This window comes from Zingiber officinale, chromosome 4A (assembly GCF_018446385.1).
Source record: "Zingiber officinale cultivar Zhangliang chromosome 4A, Zo_v1.1, whole genome shotgun sequence".
NCBI classification, from domain to species: domain Eukaryota; kingdom Viridiplantae; phylum Streptophyta; class Magnoliopsida; order Zingiberales; family Zingiberaceae; genus Zingiber; species Zingiber officinale.
Genome location: NC_055992.1, coordinates 130,253,368 through 130,276,869, shown reverse-complemented (window position 1 = coordinate 130,276,869; position 23,502 = coordinate 130,253,368). Strand labels below are relative to the sequence as shown.

General features: G+C 40.7%; 1 protein-coding gene across 1 annotated transcript; it reads left to right on the top strand.

Moving 5' to 3' along the window:
• Window positions 1-723: 723 nt before the first annotated feature.
• LOC121971189 (1-aminocyclopropane-1-carboxylate oxidase homolog 3-like) lies at window positions 724-2,224 on the top strand. The gene is made up of 3 exons (XM_042522336.1): window positions 724-1,335; window positions 1,406-1,727; window positions 1,793-2,224. Exons 1-3 carry the CDS (start codon window positions 785-787, stop codon window positions 2,039-2,041), a joined length of 1,122 nt encoding a protein of 373 aa, XP_042378270.1. The 5' UTR covers window positions 724-784; the 3' UTR covers window positions 2,042-2,224.
• The last annotated feature ends 21,278 nt before the right edge of the window (window positions 2,225-23,502 follow it).

Below are 23,502 nucleotides of genomic sequence, written 5' to 3'. Positions count from 1 at the left end.
GGAGAAGGTGAGGACGCGTTCCCCGCGGAGGGAACAGTAGGCGTCGGTTCGACCTAGGATTTTCGATCGAAAATCCGAAGTCAGAACCGGACAGTCCGAAGACTGTCAAACGTATTTTTTTTATATATTATCTGTTTTAACTCTGTTTTGCAGGAGACTAACATTTTGTGTAGGGGTAAAATTGACCGGGATCGGTCGACCGAATGTCTGGATCGGTCGACCGAACTCCCAAGCAGCAGATTAGATTTCCAGCGAGTGGACCGGGCTCGACCAGGGGATCAGTCTATCGAACCGGGTTATCGGTCGATCGAACTAGAGATAGGAGTTGACCAGATCGAAGCAGAGCGAACAGATTGAGCAGATCGGATGAGGAGAAGATTATCTGATTGGTCGATCGAACGTGAGGATCGATCGACGATCCACCTCACGTGAGGAGAAGATCATCTGAGCCATGTTCACATTAGCCTTCCTTCCAATTCTCATTGAGTTTTGTAGAAATTCACGGAGCTCATTCACTGCCATATCATTGGCACACATCAACCTTGAAGACAATTCGTCGGTAGTTCACACGTCCTTGTTTTTAGATCGATATATTTCTATATTATTGTTTTACTCTGTTATAATAAAAAGAAAATTTTTATTTCCGTGGTTTAGATTGCAATGGACAAGTCAAAAAATGTGGTTTATACTTTGACTACTGACTTCCCCAATAAGCTAAATCTCTTCATTTTATATTCAATTTCTTCCTATTTCCTTTCCTTGCGAAGCTCCAATTCTGATCTAAATGGCGGCGGCGGCGGCGGCGGCGGCGGCAGCAGCAGTTCCCGACTACAGCGCCGCCGAGGCAGCTCCCGATCGCCTGCAAGAGCTGCTTAAGTTCGACGCCACCAAATCGGGCGTCAAAGGCCTAGCCGACGCCGGCATCACCAAGCTCCCACGAATCTTCGTCCACTCCCCCGATGACCTGCCTTCCCCACCCTCCCTCGCCCGCCTCCAAGTCCCCGTCATCGACCTCAGCGGCGTCGCCGACGACGCCCGTCGGCGGAAGGAGGCGGTGGAGCAGATCCGCGACGCCTCGAGCTCATGGGGATTCTTCCAGCTGGTGAACCACGGCGTCCCGCCGCAGATCTTGGAAGGCATGATGCAGGGGAGCCAGAGGTTCCATGAGCTCCCAAAGGAAGTGAAGGCGAAGCTCTACGGCCGCGATTTGAAGCAGAACGTGAAGTACGTCTGCAACTACGATTTGTTCCTTTCTCGGGCTGCGAACTGGAGGGATACCTTCTCGTGTACCTTCGACGCCACGCTGAATCCTCAAGACATTCCTGATGTCTGCAGGTATCAATCAACTGCATCTGCATGCCTTAACAGTTAGCTTCGTCCAAAATTATATCGACATCATTTGCAGAGACGAGATCCTGGCCTACGGCGAGCACATGCTCGGCCTTGCCGAGTCGGTGTACGAGCTGCTCTCGGAGGCACTCGGACTGAGTCCATCTCATCTCAAGAGCATCAACCTCTCCAAGGGACAGTTCATGAGTGCACACTACTATCCGCCGTGCCCGGAGCCGGAGCTCACTCTGGGCACTTCCAAGCACTGCGATCCATCCTTCTTGACGCTGCTCATCGAGGACGAACTCGGCGGCCTGCAAGTTCGCCACGAAGGTCACTGGGTGGATGTGTCGCCCGTTCCCGGAGCCGTAGTCGTCAATATCGGCGATCTCCTTCAGGTAATTCTTCGACCTTTCGTGTTGCTTAGAGCTTACTGAAGTAGCTAGTTTCTCTTATTTTGTAGATCATTAGCAATGGTAAATTCAAAAGCGTGGAGCATCGAGTGTTGGCGAGTCGACTAGGGCCTCGATTGTCAGTGGCGATGTTTTTCGTTGGAGTTCGCGAGGCCAATTACTTGTTTGGTCCGATCAAAGAGATATTGTCCGAGAATGAGGCTCCAAAATATCGAGAATTTCTTCTCGAAGAGTATTTTCAGCTTTTCGCTTCTAGAGGAATTGGAACAGAGTCTATTCTCAGCCATTTCACTCTTTGAAACGAGAGTTTAGCTGGGATGTTAATGTGTACGAGTGCACTGCAGTTGAAGAAGAATAAAGATCGGTAAGTTAATTAAACTATTTGAAGATTGGTGCGAACAGAGTACAATTATATATATCATCTGTGATACGGCAGAATTTGTAAGTTCCCAGCCTAATTTTTCTTGATCGTTGATGACTAAGCGTTCCTCGTCTTCTAGAAAAGTTTGTGTTCAACATGAATACAAAGTCATAAGGCTTGACAGTTAGCCTACCTTGCTTTTGATTATCGTCCTTCTTTTTAGCGTTTTTGTATGACGGCGTTCTTTACGACGATGGGAATTCATAATCCCTAATTGCATGAATTTTAGAAACTAACATAGATTTCTAGTACAGAAAATAAATTATGCTAAGATTGATATTGTTTTATCAAAACATAATAAAATAATGATAACAAATTAGACTGAAGTGTTATTGTCCTTCTTTTATAGCGTTATTTGTTCGATCTCTAAGGAATTACAGTTGTTTTTGACATAAAATTTTATGATTTATTATCACATTTGATTCTTAATTGCCTATCAATACCATCAACAATCTCCAATGCTATAACGAAATTCTACAGCCAAATCTCGTGATTGAATGTTTCATAGTATATTATGAACTTTGTCTCCATGATAGAAGTGGCTACTAACGTTTGTTTAACGCTCTTCAAAGATATAGTCTTTCCAGCAAACATGAAAATATAATTTGAAGTGAAGCTCCTACTATCCAAGCATCTAGTAAAATTGACACATGAATATCCAATCACATCTTTACCTCTTTTTAGTGCAATGGTCTTGGGTTATTTACATATTTATTTAACATTCCCACTATAAATATTATATTTGGTCGTGTACAAACTTATGTATACATAAAACTTCTCACAGATGACGCGTAAGAGAATTGCTCAATCTCCTTTATTTTAAGTTCAAGTCGTGGACATTGTTGCAAACTAAATCTATCACCTCTAGACAAAAGAGTGTCACTAGGTGCACAGTTTTGTATGTTATACTTTATAAGCATATTTTCAATATAGATCTATTGTGAAAGTCCAAGAATGCCTCTTGAACGATCACGATATATTTGTATATTTAAGGCAAAGGATGCTTCATCATTGTTTTTCATTTCAAAAATACTGGATAAAAATGACTTGGTTTCATGCAGTAGACCATTATTATTGCTCACAAATAATATATTGTCCACATAGAAAATTAACATAACAAATTTGCTTCCACTGAACTTGACATATATATACTGATCAACAGGATTTTCTCTAAATTCAAATGAGATGACCTCTAGATCAAATTTTCGGTACCACTAACGGGACGTCTATTTCAAACCATAAATGAACTTCTTTAATCTACATACTAGGTTCTTTGAATCCTTAGACTCAAATTTCTCTAATCACACCATATATATAGACTCCTCAATATCTCCATTGAGGAATATAGTTTTATGTCTATTTGATATAACAATAAATTATAATAAGTTACAAGCATGATTATCCTGAGGGAGTCTTTCGTTGACACAGATAAGAATGTCTCCTTATAATCAATGTCTTCCTTCTGAGTGAATCCCTTAACTAGAAGATGTGTATTATACTTTTTGACATTGCCCCTTGAATCCTGCTTGATTTTAAATATCCATTTACAATCAACAAGTTTTGAACCTTTAGACAATTTGACAAGTTCCCAAATGTCATTATTTGTCATCGACTTCAACTCTTCTTACATAGCGTTAATCCACCTTTTAGTATTAGAGCATTGTTTGACCTCTTAGAAAGATGCAGGATCACTTTCCAATTCTATATCAAAATCATGCTCTTAGAGATAAACATAATCACGAGAAGTCATGAATCTTCGTTTTCTCATGGATCGCCTTAAAGGCACTTGTACTTAAGGTGGTTGAGGCATGTGCTTATCAATATGATGCAATACCTCATTTTGATGGTCGGCTCTACCAATTGCATTGGAGATGGCACGAGAATATCTTGACTCACTAAAAGTGCAATATTCATAGTGTGCGGTATGGAAACATACTACTATTAATTGCATTAGTAGTGATTATAGGAGGATCGCTAACGTTTTTCTCAAAAGATACCTCCCTGATTTTAGTGCTCCCACTATCCTTAATGAATTTTACATTTCCTATTTCAAAGAAGGATTTATTAGAGGAATCATAAAATTTATATCTCCTTGACTTCTTAGAATAACCCTTAAAATGGAAGCTAATAGTCCTTGAGGCCAATTTCTTTTCATTAGGTTTATAAGGCCTAGCCTCAACTGGACAACCCCAAACATGTAAGTGTCTAATGTTAGGCTTCCTAGCCACCTACATCTCAAATGAGATTTTAATTACAATCTTACTAGGTACTCTGTTAAGTAAGTAAAATATAGTCTTAAGTGCATCACCCTACAAAGACTCCTGTAGAAAAGTAAAGGTTATTATACTTCTCACCATATCTTTTAGGGTTTGATTGTGATGCTCAGCTACACTATTTTGATTGAGTGTCCCAGACATAGTATACTGAGACACAATCCCACACTTAGCAAGGTGGTTCACAGAAGATCTTGTACGTTATTTACCTGATCTATTATATTGACAGTAATATTCATATTCACGGTCAAATTTGATGGCTCTAATTTTTTTACCTAGTTGATTTTCAACTTTGGCTTTGAAATTTTTGAACATGTCCAAATATTGTGACTATGAATAAGGTACAGATAGTGTAGGTGCAGCGGGACCGGCAAGAGAGGGGGGGGGGGTGAATTACCTGCAAATAAAAATACCCTCATCAAAACTTTCAACTTTAAAATAAAAGCAACAGTTATAAAATTAAATAGAGCTAAAATAAAAATAGAGAAAAACAGACTCAGTGTTTTACTTGGTTACAACCAAGACGGTTGTTAATCCAAGATAGTTGGAAAGCGCACTAGGAACGTCTCCTTCTCTGAAGGCGGAGAAGCCTTTTATACTTAGAGCTCTTATAAGTTGCTTGGAAATGAAAATCAGAGTTGATTATTTGAATAGCTGTTCGAGGCCCCTTTATATAAGGGTTCCAAAACTTATCAGATCACCAGATCTTCGGGATCAGGATTTGACTCGAGAGGGATCGGTCGACCGATCCTTAGGTTCGGTCGACCGAACCTGCTGAACCTGCCCAGCCTTCCATCCAGATGTAGCCTCTCTGGATCGAGCCTGCGTTTGGTCGACCAATCACAATGTTCGGTCGACTGATCAGCCAACGGTCTCCACCTGATCTGGCCCGATCAAATCGCTCGACCAGGTCTCTAGTTTATCTCCAGTTCGGTCGACCGATAAGAAGGTTCAGTCGACCGATCACTTCACCAACGGTTGGTTGCTGATGTGTCACCAACAGCTGGTCTCTGATGACAGGGGTTCGGTCGACCGATAAAGACATTCGGTCGACCGAACACTTGTCAAGTCAACTTCCTGGTTGACTTGCTCTGGTTCTGCTCGCTTGGGTGATTATGGCCAACCGGAATAGGGCTCACCCAAACCCAATTCCCGACCTTCTCCTCGAGCAGTCTTCCACCTCGGCTTTACATCCCTCCAATGTCGCGCACGTTCTTTTCGCCCACCGTTGTACTCTTCTGTAGTTGTCCCGTCCTTCGGACGCACCGAGTCCGTCGGCTCCCTTCCCGTGCCGTCCTTCTTGCCAACTGCGTCTTCTGTTCGACTTCCTACGCTCCTAAGCTCCTGTACACTTAGACACAGGGATTAAAAACAAACAGAACCTAACTTAAACTTGGTTGATCACATCAAAATAACCACGGGGTCTAACAATCTCCCCCTTTTTGATGTGCATCAACCCAAGTTCAGGTCAGGGTAAAACAAACAAGTAGTAATTTAAATAAATTACTAAACTACCATTTTAGGCATAAGTTTGCAATTAAAATGAATTGCAACATAAAATTTAGTTTTATTTGTTACCAATTACTGAAAAGAATAAAAATTCAAACAAAGTTTGAAAATATTTTTAACTCTCCCTTAACTTGTACCTATCTCTCCCCCTTTGATCACAGCAAAAAAGTGGGGTATAAAATCTAAGTTTTTTTTAAAGTTTCTTTAAAAATTTCTAATTTCAACCAAGATTAAAAAAAAATTAATTTTTAGAAGACTTTTTAACTTAGATAAAAATAATTTTAAAGAATTTTAAAAAGATTTAATTTTGGCATATATTTAGAGAAAAAAAAGGTTAAAAAAAATTCTAAGTGCAAATTTTAAATTATTTTAAAGAATAAGTTCTAAAAATTTTAATTTAGGTAAAATAAATATTGAGAATTTTAACCTAGTAGAGATTTTGGAACCCAGTATAGGTTCCTTGCTACATGGTTAGCTAAATATTTGGGCGGTACATAAGTCTTGGGAATTTTTCTAAGTTGTTCCTGATGTTTTCTTATATACCAATTTAGCTTTCCATAAATTTTAAGTTTTAATTTTTGGAAACCATTTATTTTTGAACCTGCAGCAGTTTTCAAGTTTTCAATTTATAATTTTAAACTATCATTTTCTATTTTTAGGTTGTTAAATAACTCTAAGGAACATGATTCTTCTAATTTTAATTTCAATTTAGTATTTTCTTTTTCTAATTTTGCTAGATCTTTTGTAAGTACTTTGATAAATCGAAAAGACTGAGTAGGAGTAAGATCACGTACCTTATTTACCTCACTTGGTGATGCTGTTGGTTGCTACTTGGAAAACCTAGAGGTTCCATTGTACAAAAATTTTGTACAAAGGTCTGAACCTTTTCCTAGCTATCATGTGTTCTTTTAAATTAAATTTTGGATCGCCTGCGGAACTTAACACGTTTGATCCAAAACTTAATCTATTCGTTCTTTTAGGTTTTGACTTGGGTCTCCTGCGGAACTTAACACGTTCGACCCAAATCACCTTAAGTTATTAATTCCATTAAATATTAATTTCCATAATCGGTTCCCAGTACTGACGTGGCGAGGCACATGACCTTCTTGGATATGGGAGCAACCACCACCGACTAGACAAAACCTTTTATAGAAAGCTAATATTTAATTTTCTAAAATAACTTTAGGTTAACCGAAAAGAACAATCAAATCACAAGGAAAAGAAAAAACAAAAGAACACAACATCGAAAAACATATTCGAAATTCTAGAATCATAAGCCTCTTGTATTTGGTATTTTTCCAAAAATAACTAGTATGATGCGGAAAGAAAAATTACTAGTTATACCTTTTAGAAAGACCTCTTGATCTTCTACCGTATTCCTCTTCTAACCTCGGACGTTGTGTGGGCAACGATCTTCCGAGATGAGAAACCACCAACCACCTTATTCTCCTCCTAGCTAGGTTCGGCCACAAAGAAGCTTTACCAAGGATGAAGAACAAAACACCAACCAAGCTCCAAGAGATGCAAGCTTTCTCTCCTTCTTCTTCTTCTTCTCCAAGTAGTATCCGGCCACCACGAGAACTCCAAGAGGGATGAAGTATTCGGCCACCACAAGAGGAAGAGAGGGAGAAGATGATGGCCGGCCACAACACTAAGGAAAAGAGGGAGAGAAAATAATAGAGGTTGTGTCTTATGAAGACACCCTCACCCCTTCTTTTATATTCCTTGGCCTAGGCAAATTAGGAAATTTAATTACAATAAATTTTCTTAATTTCCTTGACATGATTTAATTGAGAAAAATAAAATAAAATTTCCCAAATCAAACTCTAATGGCCGGCCACATCAATGAAGGAAAAAATTAGACAAGTTTTAATCAACAATTAAAACTTCCTAATTTGTTTCCGAAAATTTTAAAAATAAAATTTCTCTTTAAAAATCTCTTCATGGTTGATAAAAGGAAATTTCTATAATTTTAATTTTATCAACATGTGGATAATTTTAAAGAAAAAAATAAAATATCTCACCAATCTACAAATAAGGGAAGAGATCTAATCTCTTTCTTTAATCTTTTGTAGATCTTTTACAAGAGAGATATTTTAATTTTAATTCTCTTTAATAAATTATTTCTTCCACATAATAAAAATTAAAATTAAAATCCCTTTTTAATTTAATTTGGCCGGCCCCCACTAGCTTGGGTTCAAGCTAGGGCCGGCCACCCAATTTTATACCTAGGTCGGCCCTAGCTTGATTCCCAAGCTAGCTTGGCCGGCCCCCTATTGGTGGGTATAGAAGGTGGGTATAGGTGGGTATAGAACTCTATAAATAAGAGGCTACGATAGGGACCGAGAGGAGGAATTGATTTTGGTCTCCCGATAAAATTAAGCATCCCGTGTTCGCCCCGAACACACAACTTAATTTTATCAATAATAATTCATTCCACTAGAGAACTATTATTGAACTACCGCACCAATCCCAAATTACATTTTTGGGCTCCTTCTTATTATGAGTGTGTTAGTCTCCCTGTGTTTAAGATATCGAATGTCCACTAATTAAGTGAGTTACTGACAACTCATTTAATTAATATCTTAGTCCAAGAGTAGTACCACTCAACCTTATCGTCATGTCGGACTAAGTCCACCTGCAGGGTTTAACATGACAATCCTTATGAGCTCCTCTTGAGGACATTATCAACCTAGTATCTTTAGGACACAGTTTCCTTCTATAATCAACAACACACACTATAAGTGATACCATTTCCCAACTTATCGGGTTTATTGATTCATCGAACTAAATATCACCTATTGATAAATTAAAGAAATAAATATCAAATATATGTGCTTGTTATTATATTAGGATTAAGAGCACACACTTCCATAATAACTGAGGTGTTTGTTCCTTTATAAAGTCAGTATAAAAGAAACGACCTCATATGGTCCTACTCAATACACTCTGAGTGTACTAGTGTAATTATACAGTCAAGATAAACTGTTACCTAATTACACTACGACCTTTTAATGGTTTGTTCCTTTCGATTTTGGTCGCGAGCTACTATTTATAATTTATAAGGTACTGATAACATTATCTTCTGCATGTGACACCACATACTATGTTATCTACAATATAAATTAATTGAACAACTACAACTAAATGTAGACAATTTGACCAAATATGATTCTTTATTCATAATGAATATTTACAAAGTTTAGGCTTTCAGTATACACTCCAACAGATGCTCCCTCTTCATTGTAGCTCTCCTCTTCTGATTCTCCCTCTTGATCTATGCTCATCTTTGAGCCTGAGTCATCTTCAAAGAGATGGTTGACCATCAGTGCTACTCCTGAGAAGACTTTGACTTCTGACTCGGAGGATGAAGTATCATCCCATGTAGCCTTGAGACTCTTGCGAGTAGAGGACGTCAGTTTCTGAGGTTTCTCTTTGCGCATTTTCTTCAACTTGGGGCAATCATTCTTGATGTGCCCTTCCTCGTTGCGGTTGTAGTATCGGATCGTCCTTTTGTTGCATTGATGCTTTTTCGACTGCGATCTGAATTTGTTAGTTTTAATAAATTTATTTAGTTTTCTTACCAATAGCGTCGCTTCGGTTTCGTCGATCGACGCTTCGGAGTCGGGATCGTCCATCTTTGCTTGTAGGGCAACGTTGAGGTTTGACTTCTCTATTTGTTTAGGCTTTGCAATACAAGATTCATGAAGTTTGAATGTAGAGAATAAGTTTTCTAAACTACTTACCTCAAAATCCTTAGAGATATAGTAAGCATTTACTAAGGACGTCCACTCTGGAGTTCTTGGAAAGACATTGAGCGCGTACTGGATTGAGTCTCGATTTGTTACCGATTCTCCGAGGTTGGTCAGTTGAGTTATCAGATCTTTGACTCTCACTTGGAGTTGCGCTACCTTCTCGTCGTTGTTCATTCGGAGGTTCGTCAGCTGAGTTTGGAGGAATTCTCACCTTGCCAATTTTGCTTCTGAGGTACCTTCATGAAGCTCTAGAAATTTTTCCCAGAGGTCTTTTGCGGAGTCGTAACTTCTAATTCGACTTACCTCCTGGGGCGGCAGAACACTGAGCAGGTGAAATTCCGCCTTTCCGTTTGCGACGAAATCTGCTTGCTCCTTCTTCGTCCATTGGTACTCTTCTTTATCTTTTGGAGCTGCAAAATCATATTTCATAGTAATAAGAATATCGAAGTCTGTTTTAAAAAATACCTCCATTTTTCGCTTCCACGTAGCGAAATCTCCGTCGAACTTTGGGGGATGAATGTCCGCGCCGGCCAATGTCTTGATTTTTGTGTTTCAGTCGATGGTTAGTCCTTCTGAGGCTGTTGGGTTCTGATACCAATTGTAGGTGCTGCGGGACCGGCAAGAGGAGGGGGGGGGGGTGAAATGCCTGCAAATAAAAATACCTTCCTCAAAGCTTTCAACTTTAAAATAAAAGCAACAATTATAAAATTAAATAGAGCTAAAATAAAAATAGAGAAAAACAGACTCAGTATTTTACTTGGTTATAACCAAGACGGTTGTTAATCCAAGGCAGTTGGAAAGCGCACTAGGAGCATCTCTTTCTCTGAAGGCGGAGAAGTCTTTTACACTTAGAGCTCTTACAAGTTGCTTGGAAATGAAAATCAGAGTTGATTATTTGAATAGCTGTTCGAGACCCCTTTATATAAGGGTTCCAGAACTTATCAGATCACCTGATCTTCGGGATCAGGATTTGACTCGAGAGGGATCGGTCGACCGATCCTTAGGTTCGATCGACCGAACCTGCTAAACCTGCCCAGCCTTCCGTCCAGATGCAGCCTCTCTGGATCGAGCCTGCATTCGGTCGACCAATCACAGTGTTCGATCGACCGATCAACCAATAGCCTCCACCTGATCTGGCCCGATCAAATCGCTTGACCAGGTCTCTGGTTTATCTCCAGTTTGGTCGACCGATAAGAAGGTTCGATCGACCGATCACTTCTCTAACTGTTGGTTACTGATGTGCCACTAACAGCCGGTCTCTGATGATAAGGGTTCGGTCGACCGATAAAGACGTTTGGTCGACCGAACACTTGTCAAGTCAACTTCCTGGTTGACTTGCTCTGGTTCTGCTCGCTTGGGTGATTGCGGCCAACCGGAATAGGGCTCACCCGAACCCAATTCCCAGCCTTTTCCTCGAGCAGTCTTTCGCCCCGGCTTTACGTCCCTTGAATGTCGCGCACGTTCTTCTCGCCCACCGGTGTACTCTTCTACAGCTATCCCGTCCTTCGGACGCACCGAGCCCGTTGGCTCCCTTCCCGTGCCGTCCTTCTCCCTAACTCCGTCTTCTGCTCGACTTTTTGCGCTCCTAAGCTCCTGTACACTTAGACACAGGGATTAAAAACAAACAGGACCTAACTTAAACTTGGTTGATCACATCAAAATAACCACCGGGTCCAAGTTTAAGTTAGGGTAAAACAAACAAGTAGTAATTTAAATAAATTACTAAACTACAATTTTAGGCAGAAGTTTGCAATTAAAATGAATTGCAACATAAAGTTTAGTTTTATTTGTTACCAATTACTGAAAAGAATAAAAAATTCAAGCAAAGTTTGAAAATATTTTTAACTCCCCCTTAATTTTTAACTCCCCCTTAACTTGTACCTATCTCTCCCCCTTTGATCACAACAAAAAAACGGGGTATAAAATCTAAGTTTTTTTTTAAAGTTTCTTAAAAAAATTTCTAATTTCAACCAAGATTAAAAAAAAATTAATTTTTAGAAGACTTGTTAACTTAGGCAAAAATAGTTTTAAAGAATTTTAAAAAGATTTAATTTCGACAAATATTTAGAGAAAAAAGGTTAAAAAAATTCTAAGTGCAAATTTTAAATTTTAAATTATTTTCAAGAATAAGTTTTAAAAATTTTAACTTAGGTAAAAAAAATATTGAGAATTTTAACCTAGTAGAGATTTTGGAACCTATTATAGGTTCCTTGCTACAGGGTTAGCTAAATATTTGGGCGGTACATAAGTCTTAAGAATTTTCTAAGTTGTCCCTGATATTTTTTTATATACCAATTTAGCTTACCATAAATTTTAAGTTTTGATTTTTGAAAATCATTTGTTTTTGAACATGCAACAATTTTCAAGTTTTCAATTTGTAATTTTAAACTATCATTTTCTATTTTTAGGTTGTTAAATAACTCTAAGGAGCAATTTCAATTTAGCATTTTCTTTTTCTAATTTTGCTAGATATTTTGTAAGTACTTTGATAACTCGAAAAGACTGAGTAGGGGTAAGATCACGTACCTTACTTACCTCACTTGGTGATGCTCCCTCTTCATTGTAGCTCTCCTCTTCTGATTCTCCCCCTTGATCTATGCTCATCTCTGAGTCCGAGTCATCTTCAAAGAGATGGTTGGCCATCAGTGCTACTCCTGAGAAGACTTCGACTTCTGACTCGAAGGATGAAGTATCATCCCGTGTAGCCTTGAGACTCTTGCATGTAGAGGACGTCGGTTTCTGAGGCTTCTCTTTGTGCCTTTTCTTCAACTTGGGGCAATCATCCTTGATGTGCCCTTCCTCATTGCAGTTGTAGCATCGGATCGTCTTTTTGCTGCGTTGATGCTTTTTCGACTGCGATCTGAATTTGTTAGTTTTAATAAATTTATTTAGTTTTCTTACCAATAGCGTCACTTCAGTTTTGTCGATCGACGCTTCAGAGTCGGGATCGTCCATCTCTGCTTGTAGGGCAACGTTGAGATTTGACTTCTCTATTTGTTTAGGCTCTGCAATACGAGATTCGTGAAGCTTGAATGTAGAGAATAAGTTTTCTAAACTACTTACCTCAAAATCCTTAGAGATGTAGTAAACATCTACTAAGGATGCCCACTTTGGAGTTCTTGGGAAGACATTGATCACGTACCGGATTGAGTCTCGATTTGTTACCGATTCTCCGAGGTTGGCCAGTTGAGTTATCAGATCTTTGACTCTCGCTTGGAGTTGCGCTACCTTCTCGCCGTTGTTCATCCGGAGGTTCTGTTGGTGCGGGAAGCATCCGACGATCGAACTCGTGTTTTGATAACGGCAAAGAATTCAAAGTTAAGATGTTTTTTAGTCTAACAAGTCTACTTGAGGATTTCAGGAAAGTCCTAGCTGCGGTTAGGCAAAGGGAAAACCCTAGGGGGCGGTAACCCTAGGTCATAGGGGGTGGTAACCCTATGCGTAAAGTCTTGGCAGGTCGATGGCTTCAGGAAAAAGTCCTAGGGGGTGGTAACCCTAGGTGAAAAGTCCTGGTGTCGGGAACCAGGTGAAAGACTGGACTAGCCGGGGAAGCGGATGTCCCAGAAGTCCGAAGCATCGAGTCTGTCGAGCAAAGTCCATCGATCCGGAGGATCGGCAACAGTAAATCTCCGAGTGGAGTAGGTGAGGCGCGTTCCCGCAGAGGGAACAGTGGGCGGGTCGACCTAGGGTTTCGGATGGAAATCAAAGTCAGAATCAAACAGTCCAGTGACTATTATACTTGTGTTTTTATGATTCTAACTGTCTTGCAGGGTATTTTGTTCGGACTAACCTTTGTTTGCAGGTGAGGAACCCGCTGGAAAAAGGCCGTCCGGGCGCCCAATCTATGCCTTCGCCACGTGGAGCATCCTGGTTGGTTGGCCACGTCACACTCCAGGCGCCCGGAACTGCATATAAAAGGAGGGTTGAGGTGCAGCTTCAAAAGACAACGAATTCTAAGTGATCTTTCATCAACACGCTGCTCCAAAAGACGCTCCGAAGTGCTACTACAAGTGCCCGACGACCCGAAGCTTCAGAATTAGCATTTCTTGTTGTCGGTATAATTTTTGATAGCTTTTATTTGTACTCATAATTGTAATCTTTTAACGAGCTTATAGTTGTTGCCCACCGGAAGCGATCAAGGATCGCGGGCCTTCGAGTAGGAGTCGACTTAGGCTCCGAACGAAGTAAAATCAACCTGTCTCTTTGTGTTGTCTCTTTATTTTATTTCCGCTTATTCCGCTGCATGTTTTAACTCCGGTAGTTTTCCGATAATCGAACGAAATAGCCATGAGCGCTATTCACCCCCCCTCTAGCGCTTCTCGATCCAACAATTGGTATCAGAGCGGGGTCGTCTTGAATCAGTGCAACCACTATTCGAGATAATTTTTTTGTGGTTTTGTTCGGAGTCGATTAGAATTTAGCCTCATAGCTATATTCTAATTTCTTTTTACGAATCGATTTTCTGCTCAAAGCTGGTCAATACCACTTGAGTCTGTTATTTTTTCCTTCCTCCCGCACTACTAATCCAAGACTTAGTCTTGGAATAGATCTTGTTGTTTCTGTTTTTTTTAGATCTAAATGGCCCAACAAGAAGGATTTAGCACCGTTCGTCCCCCATTATTTTCCGGAGAAGACTTCGGATATTGGAAGGGGCGAATGGAAATTTATCTAAAGATCCAGTTCGACACCTGGATGATCATCAAAACAGGACTGTAACTACCAACTGGTACAGACGGTAAGCCTACATCCTGTGAGAATTGGGAGCCCTCATTTATCAAAAAGGTGGAAGCCGACGCCAAAGCTACCTGCACCATCCAGTGCGGTCTGACCAAAGAAGAGCTCAACAGAGTCGGTCCATTCTCCTCCGCAAAGGAACTATGGGAGAAACTGATCGAACTACACGAGGGCACCTCGGAAACCAAGGTAAGTAAGCGTGATTTGTTACTTAATAAACTATACAATTTGAAAATGCAGGAAGGCGAGACGGCAAGTTCTTTACACGCTCGAATTCAAGACATCCTGAATTCCCTTCATGGAATCGGGCAGAAGGTAGAAAACAGAGATATAATAAGGTATGCACTTAACTCATTTCCTAGGAGTTCATTGTGGGCCTCAATGGTAGATGCCTACAAAGTCTCTAAGGATTTGTCGTCCTTAAAATTAGACGAGTTATTTAGCGAATTTGAACTCCATGAACAAACTAATGCACTGCCATCCGAGAAAGGTATTGCTTTGATTGCAGGAACGAATCGAACACGGGAATCAAGAGGACGGAGAAAAATTGAATCGGAATCAGAAGACGAACCTGACTCAGAAGATTCAGAAGATGACCAGCGAACTTGTGAATCTTGTAAAGAAGCTCTACAAGAAGAAGAAGGGCTTCAACAAGAAAGATCTAAAGAAGGCAGTCCAATCCAGGGAGGCCCAACAAAACTCAAAGGTAAAGTTCGAAGTCACATGTTACGGGTGCAACCAGAAAGGGCATATCAAGGCCAACTGTCCCAACCAAAAGGAGGCCAAAAAGCAAAGAAGAAAGAAGGCCCTAAAGGCAACCTGGGACGAATCTTCTTCGGAGGACGAAGACGACGAACTCGACCAAACGAGTTTACTCGCATTGATGGCCCGGGACCAGATCATCGAATCCGAGAGCGAGTCAGAAGCCGACTCCGAACAAAGCCACGGATCCGCATCCGTTTCCGAAGGGCCAGACTCTGCTGTAAGTATTCCTAGGCTTAATAATTTAGTCAATTATTTACTTCGCAAATTAGCCAAGTCAAATTTGAAAATTAAGTCACTTTTAAAAGAAGTAACCATTCTTAAAGGAGTAACTAACTTAAAATCTTTAACTGCAAATTCAACTCAAGTACAACAACTTGAGAAAGAAAATTCAAATCTGAAAAATCAGTTAAATGATTTAAAAATTACTCTAGAAAAGTTCTCTCTGGGCTCCAAGAATTTGGATCTAATTCTTGGGACACAAAGAGCCGTCTACAATAGAACTGGGCTAGGATATAAAAGTAAAAAGAAATATAAATCTTATTTATCCTTAACAAACAAACAAAGTAGTAAATCAGTCCAAGCATGGGTTCCCAAGTCCAAATTGATAAATCAAATTGGACTTGGCCAATACTGGGTTCCGAAGGATCAAATATACTACCTCGACAGACCATATCGAGGCCGTGATCCAGGGAAAGCTAAAATGAAAACATTCAAAATTCAAAATTAAATTCTAAATTCAAAATTCGAAATTAATTTAAAAAAAAAAAATTTTAAACAAATCGAAATTATAAATGAAAAATAGATGGAGGGTCCAAAACTAGCTGGCACCTCCAACTGAACTACCCGACAGGGTAACTGAACCTAATTTATCCGGAATGGGTAAAACAAGAATAGATTACTCGGCAGGGTAGTTAAGGTTAAATTAAAACGGGATAAGTTTAACTTGAACCACAGTACTGGTGAAGTTTTTGGATGATAGTACGCTAGGGAAACTTGGGCATCGCATGTCTAGGAAGATATGGCTTCGACCTGGTGCATTTGGCCAAGTGGAACTGACCGAAGCTACCCTTAAATGGATCCTAATTAGTTAGACCAAGTTTTAGTATTAAGTTCAATGGGTAGGACTATTTGGAAAACCTCGAAGGCATGGTTACTTTAATGAGCTCCTTGTGACTCACCATAGCCCAGAAGTTTATCCAAAGAATGCTTACTTGTTGAATCCAAAGCTAAACCTGAATCTAACACAAGACTAAACAAAACCCTTAAATTGAATCTCAATTCATCTCACAAAAATTATAGGCTTCCCTGATTGAGAAATTAGATCAGGTAAGATGACTAAGTAATTAAAATCAAACTGAAAATTATTTTAAAAAGACTTAAATTTCAAAATTATTTTTTTTAAAAAAAAACTTAAATTTCAAAATTGTTTAAAAAAAAACTTAAATTTCAAAATTATTTTAAAAACTTAAATTTCAAAATTATTTTAAAAACTTAAATTTCAAAATTATTTTAAAAACTTAAATTTCAAAATTATTTTAAAAAACTTAAATTTCAAAATTATTTTAACTTAAATTTCAAAATTATTTTAAAAACTTAAATTTCAAAATTATTTTAACTTAAATTTCAAAATTATTTTAAAAAACTTAAATTTCAAAATTATTTTAACTTAAATTTCAAAATTATTTTAAAAAACTTAAATTTCAAAATTATTTTAAAAACTTAAATTTCAAAATTATTTTTAAAAAAAAATAAAAAACTTAAATTTCAAAATTATTTTAAAAACTTAAATTTCAAAATTATTTTAAAAACTTAAATTTCAAAATTATTTTAAAAAACTTAAATTTCAAAATTATTTTAAAAACTTAAATTTCAAAATTATTTAAAAAAAAAAACTTAAATTTCAAAATTATTTAAAAAACTTAAATTTCAAAATTATTTTAACTTAAATTTCAAAATTATTTTAAAAACTTAAATTTTAAAATTATTTTAAAAACTTAAATTTCAAAATTATTTCAAAATTATCTTGAATACAACAGAACAGAAAATTTAAGGAGACAATAAACATAGTGTCTGCTTCATTCACGCTATCTTTAATCCATTAAAAAGAAACCAATTCAACTACTTCATGTGTAGGAATTGGATCAATGGATGTTGGATAGTGGATGCTCCAGACATATGACTGGAGACAAGTTGAAGTTTACCAAACTCAAGTACAAGAGTCTAGGATCAATTGCATTCGGCAACAACGGTAAACTTAAAGTAATCGGAAAAGGTAATATTGAACTTAGTTCCGATTTCGTTATTCGAAATGTTTTATTGGTTGACAATTTTAACTTTAATTTACTAAGTATAAGTCAATTGTGTGACAGCGGATATCTAGTTAATTTCGATAAATCTGGATGTCTAGTTAAAAATATTAAAAATTCAGAAATTAAACTTAAGGGACTTAGGAAAAATAACATCTACACAATTAATTTATCAATATCCTCTATAAAGTGTCTCCTGACACAACAAGAGGAAACCCAACTGTGGCACAGAAGGCTGGGTCACACACACACAAGACTTATTTCAAGAATGAGTCAAAATGGTCTAGTTAGAGGTTTGCCCAAATTAAAATTTATTGAAAATTCAATCTGTGATGCATGTCAAAAAGGAAAACAAACCAAGTCAACCCACAAGTCAACTAACCTAGAAAGATCTAACACAATACTTGAGCTCCTTCACCTTGATCTATTTGATTCACATGGAGCCAAATCACTAAACAAGAACCAATATTGCTTAGTAATAATTGATGACTACTCAAGGTACACTTGGGTAAAATTTCTAAAAACAAAAGATGAAACCTATGAAATATTTAGTAATTTTTGCAACTTAACGGAAAATGAAAAAGATACTAAAATTAAAAGAATAAGAAGTGATCACGGAGGGGAATTTGAAAATCATAAGTTCACCCAATTTTGTAAAATAAATGGATACCAACATGAATTTTCATGTCCTAGAACCCCCCAACAAAATGGACTAGTAGAACGTAAAAATAGAACACTACAAGAAGCCGCTAGGACAATGTTAAACGAATATGAGTTAGGTCACCAATTTTGGGCTGAAGCAATAAATACGACAAATTATATTCAAAACAGAATTTTAATAAACAAATATCACAACAAAACACCGTATGAACTCTACTATCATAAAATTCCCAATCTAAACTATTTAAAAGTATTTAGTTGTAAAGTTCACATTTTAAATACTAAAGATTACTTAGGAAAATTTACACCCAAATCTAACCAAGGAATATTCTTAGGATACTCCTCTACCAGTAGAGCCTTTAGAGTATATAATCAAAATACATTGAAAGTTGAAGAAACAACTAATGTAATATTTGATGAAGAAAACAACTTACCTAATATAAATGCAAATGTCAACACTAATCCAAGAGATGTAGATGATGATGAAATCCAACCTAATCTTAATGAGTCTGAAGAACCAGTTTCTGACTCACAGATAAGACCAACTAGAATAAACACCTCTCACCCACCTGACCAAATTTTGGGTGACCCAAACCTAGGAGTCAGAACTAGATCGTCCTATAGAAACCTTAGTCAGATTGCTCTAATTTCTAAAATTGAACCTAAAACTATAGAAGAAGCCCTGCCTGATCCAGACTGGATCATTACAATGCAGGAAGAATTAGCCCAATTTGAGAGAAACCAAGTCTGGGACCTTGTACCTAAACCCATAGATAAATCAATAATAGATACTAAATGGGTTTTTAGGAACAAGTTAGATGATCACGGTGATATAGTAAGAAACAAGGCAAGGTTAGTAGCCAAAGGGTTTAGTCAAGTCGAAGGCCTAGACTATGATGAAACCTATGCTCCAGTAGCTAGACTCGAGTCCATTAGGATGTTATTAGCCTATGCAGCCAATAAAGGATTCAAATTGTACCAAATGGACGTTAAGTCAGCCTTTTTAAATGGTTTTATCAAGGAAGAAGTCTACGTCAGCCAACCTCCAGGGTTTGAAGACATAGACTACCCTAATCACGTTTTTAAATTAAAAAAGACACTATATGGACTAAAACAAGCCCCTAGAGCATGGTATGAAAGATTATCTAATTACTTAATATCCAAAGAATTTAACCAAGGACAAATCGATCCTACTTTGTTCGTAAAAACTATAGGAAAAGACATCTTTATAGCCCAAATCTATGTTGATGACATAATTTTTGGCTCAACTAACTCAAAATTTCTAAAAGAATTTATTAAGTTAATGGAAAGTGAATTTGAAATGAGCATGGTTGGGGAACTCAACTTTTTCTTAGGCTTACAAATTGATCCGGCGGTAAGAATGGGGGACCCACAGATGGGGTCCCGTCTGAGCGGAACTAGAGATTACCCAGCCAAAGGTTTGGGTTTCCGACGCCAAAGCAGAAGAACCGGAGCCGAGTGGCCGAGCGGAGGTGTCCGCTCGGCCGAGGACAGAATGGCCGAGCGGAGGTGTCCGCTCGGCCGAGGACAGAATGGCCGAGCGGAGGTGTCCGCTCGGCCGGAATCGTGGCGAGGGAACAGTGGTTAGCCGAGCGGCCTATTCGCTCGGCTCGGGATATGATATGTCAGCAAAGGCATGATGATTAGACTGTACGCAAGATGACACTATTAAAGGCCCCACCATCACGTCACGGAAAGGTTGATACAGTAGCAGTATGGTCTTATGGATGCCCTTCTGACAGGCCCACACCTAGGCATGGTTGAAAGCAGGTGATCGCTTCGATTGGTGTGCCCAGGCTCCTTCGAGAGGTCTATATAAGGCCTCCATTTCTTCAACCGGAGGTACACAAGTCTACATTCTCTAAGCCACTTTCTTATTCCTTCGCCTAACTTGAGCGTCGGAGGGCCGTCGCCGGGACACCCCCCCGGCTCGGTTTTGTTGAGGGTTCGCCGGAGCACTCGAGGATCCAGCAGGGAGCGCCACATCCCCAGCGTCCGTTGACTCCTGGTTCGGACAGGATCAATTTGGCGCCGTCTGTGGGAACGCACCTGCATCCGAGCAGAGGCAATGGACGAGGCTGGAAGACTACATACCGTGGCACTCTCACAAGAAGAGTTTGACGCTATAGTCGAGGCGAGGGCAGCCAAGACAGTGGCGCAGCAAAAGGAGAAAGCACAGGCTGAGCGAGCGCAACAGCAAACAACCTCGGCTTCAGCAGGCCGGGCGGCGCAAGCAGACCGCCCGGAATATGTTTCAACAGGAGGGTTCCCTCAGGCACTCTTCCGTACTCCCCCAGAAATCGCGCCCGCTCACGGGGAGCAAGGATCTTCATCCGATGAGCCTCCCGTTCGGGATCATAGGAAGGGCAAAGCTCCCCGAGCGGACGCACCACCCGAGCAGGTTCACCGACAGTTCTCTAAAGCCATACATCGGGATCCGTTACCAAAATACTATACACCACCACCGATCGGAGCTTACAATGGGACGACCGACCCCGACGATCATTTGGGGAAGTTCGACAGCATCGCCACCTTGCATCAGTACTCTGATGGCGTAAAGTGCCGGGTATTTCTCACCACTCTATCGGAATCTGCACATAGGTGGTTTTGGAGGCTGCCGGACGGCTCTATCACTAGTTTCCAGGAGTTCCGAAAGGCATTTCTTCATCACTTTGCGAGCAGCCGACGTTATCAAAGGACAAGCGTCAGCCTGTTCACCATCAAATAAGAGCCAAGAGAATCTCTCCGGGCGTATATACAGCGATTTAATCAGGTAGCGATGGACATCCCCACAGCTACCTCGGAGACAATGGTAAACGCCTTCACGCAAGGCCTCGCGGAAGGGGACTTCTTCCGCGTGCTCATTCGCAAACCGCCCAGAGACTACGACCACATGCTACACCGGGCGAATGAGTATATAAATGTGGAAGAGGCGGAGGCTGCCCGACGGAAGGGAACTCATGCCGAACGTCCGGCCCAAGCCGAACGGAAGCAGCCCGCTGCCCATCAGCCACCAAGAGGACCAAGAGTTGAGGCATCCCGGGCACATCATGCGAAGTCCCCGGTGGTCCAAGAGGTAGCGGCCGAGCGGCCAAAGATGAACCCCAATGTTTTGCTCTTTCCATAATACTGACTCCCACAACACCCGCGACTGTCGGGGCCTGCCTTCAATCACCCATCTCGTACGACGGGGTGGCCCTCGTCGATCGCCTTAACCAGACTGCCGGCAGCGACATTAAGAGTCCGGTCGGCGAACATATAGAAGATCTCCCGAACAGCGTTTCCCTCCAAGGCATGAAGATCGCTCTCGAAGGTCCAATGAGCGACCTAGGCAGTCCGCTCGGGAAGAGGAAAATAGAAACAACACCTCCCGGGGAGAAATCAATATTATTGCGGGTGGGCCGACCGGAGGAGATTCACACAGGGCGAGAAAGGCAAGCGCCCGGCAGCTCAGAATCCATGAGGTGGGTTGCAGCCAAGAAAAGGCGAGCGGACCCGAGATCAGTTTCGGGCCCAAGGATCTTGAGGGAGTTGAAGTGCCGCATGATGATGCCCTTATCATCAAAGCGGTGATAGCCAACTACACCATCCACCGTATCTTCATTGACACTGGCAGCTCGGTCAACATCATCTTCAGAAAGGCCTTTGATCAACTACAAATCGATCAAGATGAGCTGCTGCCCATGACAACCCCCCTCTACGGGTTTACGGGCAATGAGGTTCTTCCGGTCGGACAGGTAAGACTGGCTATCTCCTTAGGGGAAGAACCACTCCGGAGAACGAGGACAACAAACTTTGTGGTGGTCGACTCCCCTTCATCCTACAACGTGATACTGGGGCGACCGGCGTTAAGTGAATTCCGAGCTGTTGTGTCAACGTTCTACCAGAAGATCAAATTTCCGGTCGAGGACAAAATCGGTGAAGTACGAGGAGATCAGTTAGCCGCTCGGAAATGCTATGTGGAAATGGTCCGAGCCGAATCCAGCGCCGCGCGAAAGGCTCCACGGATCGAGGTACACGCCATAACCGAGAAACCTCCTGCTTTAATTTATGATGAAAAGGAGGAGGTTCAGATCCATCCGAGCCGATCGGAGGCTACAACCTTTATTGCCGCCGACCTGGAGGACGAACAGAAAGAAGAAGTGGTCAAATGTCTCCAGATGAATCATGACGTCTTCGCTTGGTCGACGCATGAGCTGTCCGGTGTCTCCCCTAGCATAGCCCAACATAAGCTTCATGTCCGGCCGGACGCTCGGCCAGTAAAACAAAGGAGAAGAGACTTCAACGTCGAGCAGAATATTATCATTCGAGCGGAGGTAGAAAGGCTCTTAGAGGCCGGCCACATACGGGAGGTTCAATTCCCAAGCTGGTTAGCAAATGTGGTGCTCGTCTCCAAGCCGGGCAACAAATGGAGGGTGTGCATCGACTTCAGAGATCTGAACAAAGCTTGCCCAAAGGATTTCTACCCTCTGCCCCGAATCGACCAGCTCGTAGATTCTACAGTCGGATGCGAGCTTATATGTATGCTGGACGCCTACCAAGGCTATCATCAAGTGCCGCTCGCCCCGGAGGATCAGGAAAAAGTTAGCTTCGTTACACCGGACGGGACGTATTGCTATACGGTGATGCCGTTCGGACTGAAGAATGCCGGAGCAACATATCAAAGATTGATGAATAGGGTCTTTCGCGAGCAAATCGGACACAACCTGGAGGTCTATGTAGATGACATCCTCATCAAATCCTTCCGAGCGACCACTTTATGCAAAGATATGGAAGAAACCTTCCATACACTCAGAAAATATGGGGTCAAGCTAAATCCTCATAAGTGTTTGTTTGGCGCCAAAGGAGGACGTTTCTTGGGCTATATTGTGACCGAATGGGGTATTGAAGCTAATCCTAGCAAGGTGAAGGCTCTTCAGGACATGCCACCGCCCAGAAACATGAGGGAAGTACAGAGGCTGACCGGTCGGATTACAGCGCTATCACGCTTCATCTCCAAGACTGCCGACCGGAGCCTTCCGTTCTTCAAAGTCCTCCGCAAAGCTACAAAGTTCCAATGGAATGAAGACTGCGATCGGGCCTTTGAAGAACTGAAGACGTACTTAAATTCCCTACCTGTGCTGGCCAAGCCAGCTGTTGGCGAACCGTTGCACATTTATTTATCCTCAACCAAGTAGGCTGTGGGATCAGCGTTAGTCCGGTCGGGAGGTGAGGAGCAACCTGTATATTTCCTTAGTCATATCTTGAAAGATGTTGAAACCCGCTACACCGGACTCGAGAAATTGGCCTTTGCTCTGATCCTGGCCGCTCGGAGAC

Excerpts from the sequence above, each read along its gene's own strand:
- LOC121971189 (XM_042522336.1), top strand. The coding sequence starts at position 785 with ATGGCGGCGGCGGCGGCGGCGGCGGCGGCAGCAGCAGTTCCCGACTAC. Across the intron at positions 1,336-1,405 it reads GACATTCCTGATGTCTGCAG|AGACGAGATCCTGGCCTACG; the intron begins GTATCAATCAAC and ends CATCATTTGCAG. Across the intron at positions 1,728-1,792 it reads ATATCGGCGATCTCCTTCAG|ATCATTAGCAATGGTAAATT; the intron begins GTAATTCTTCGA and ends CTTATTTTGTAG.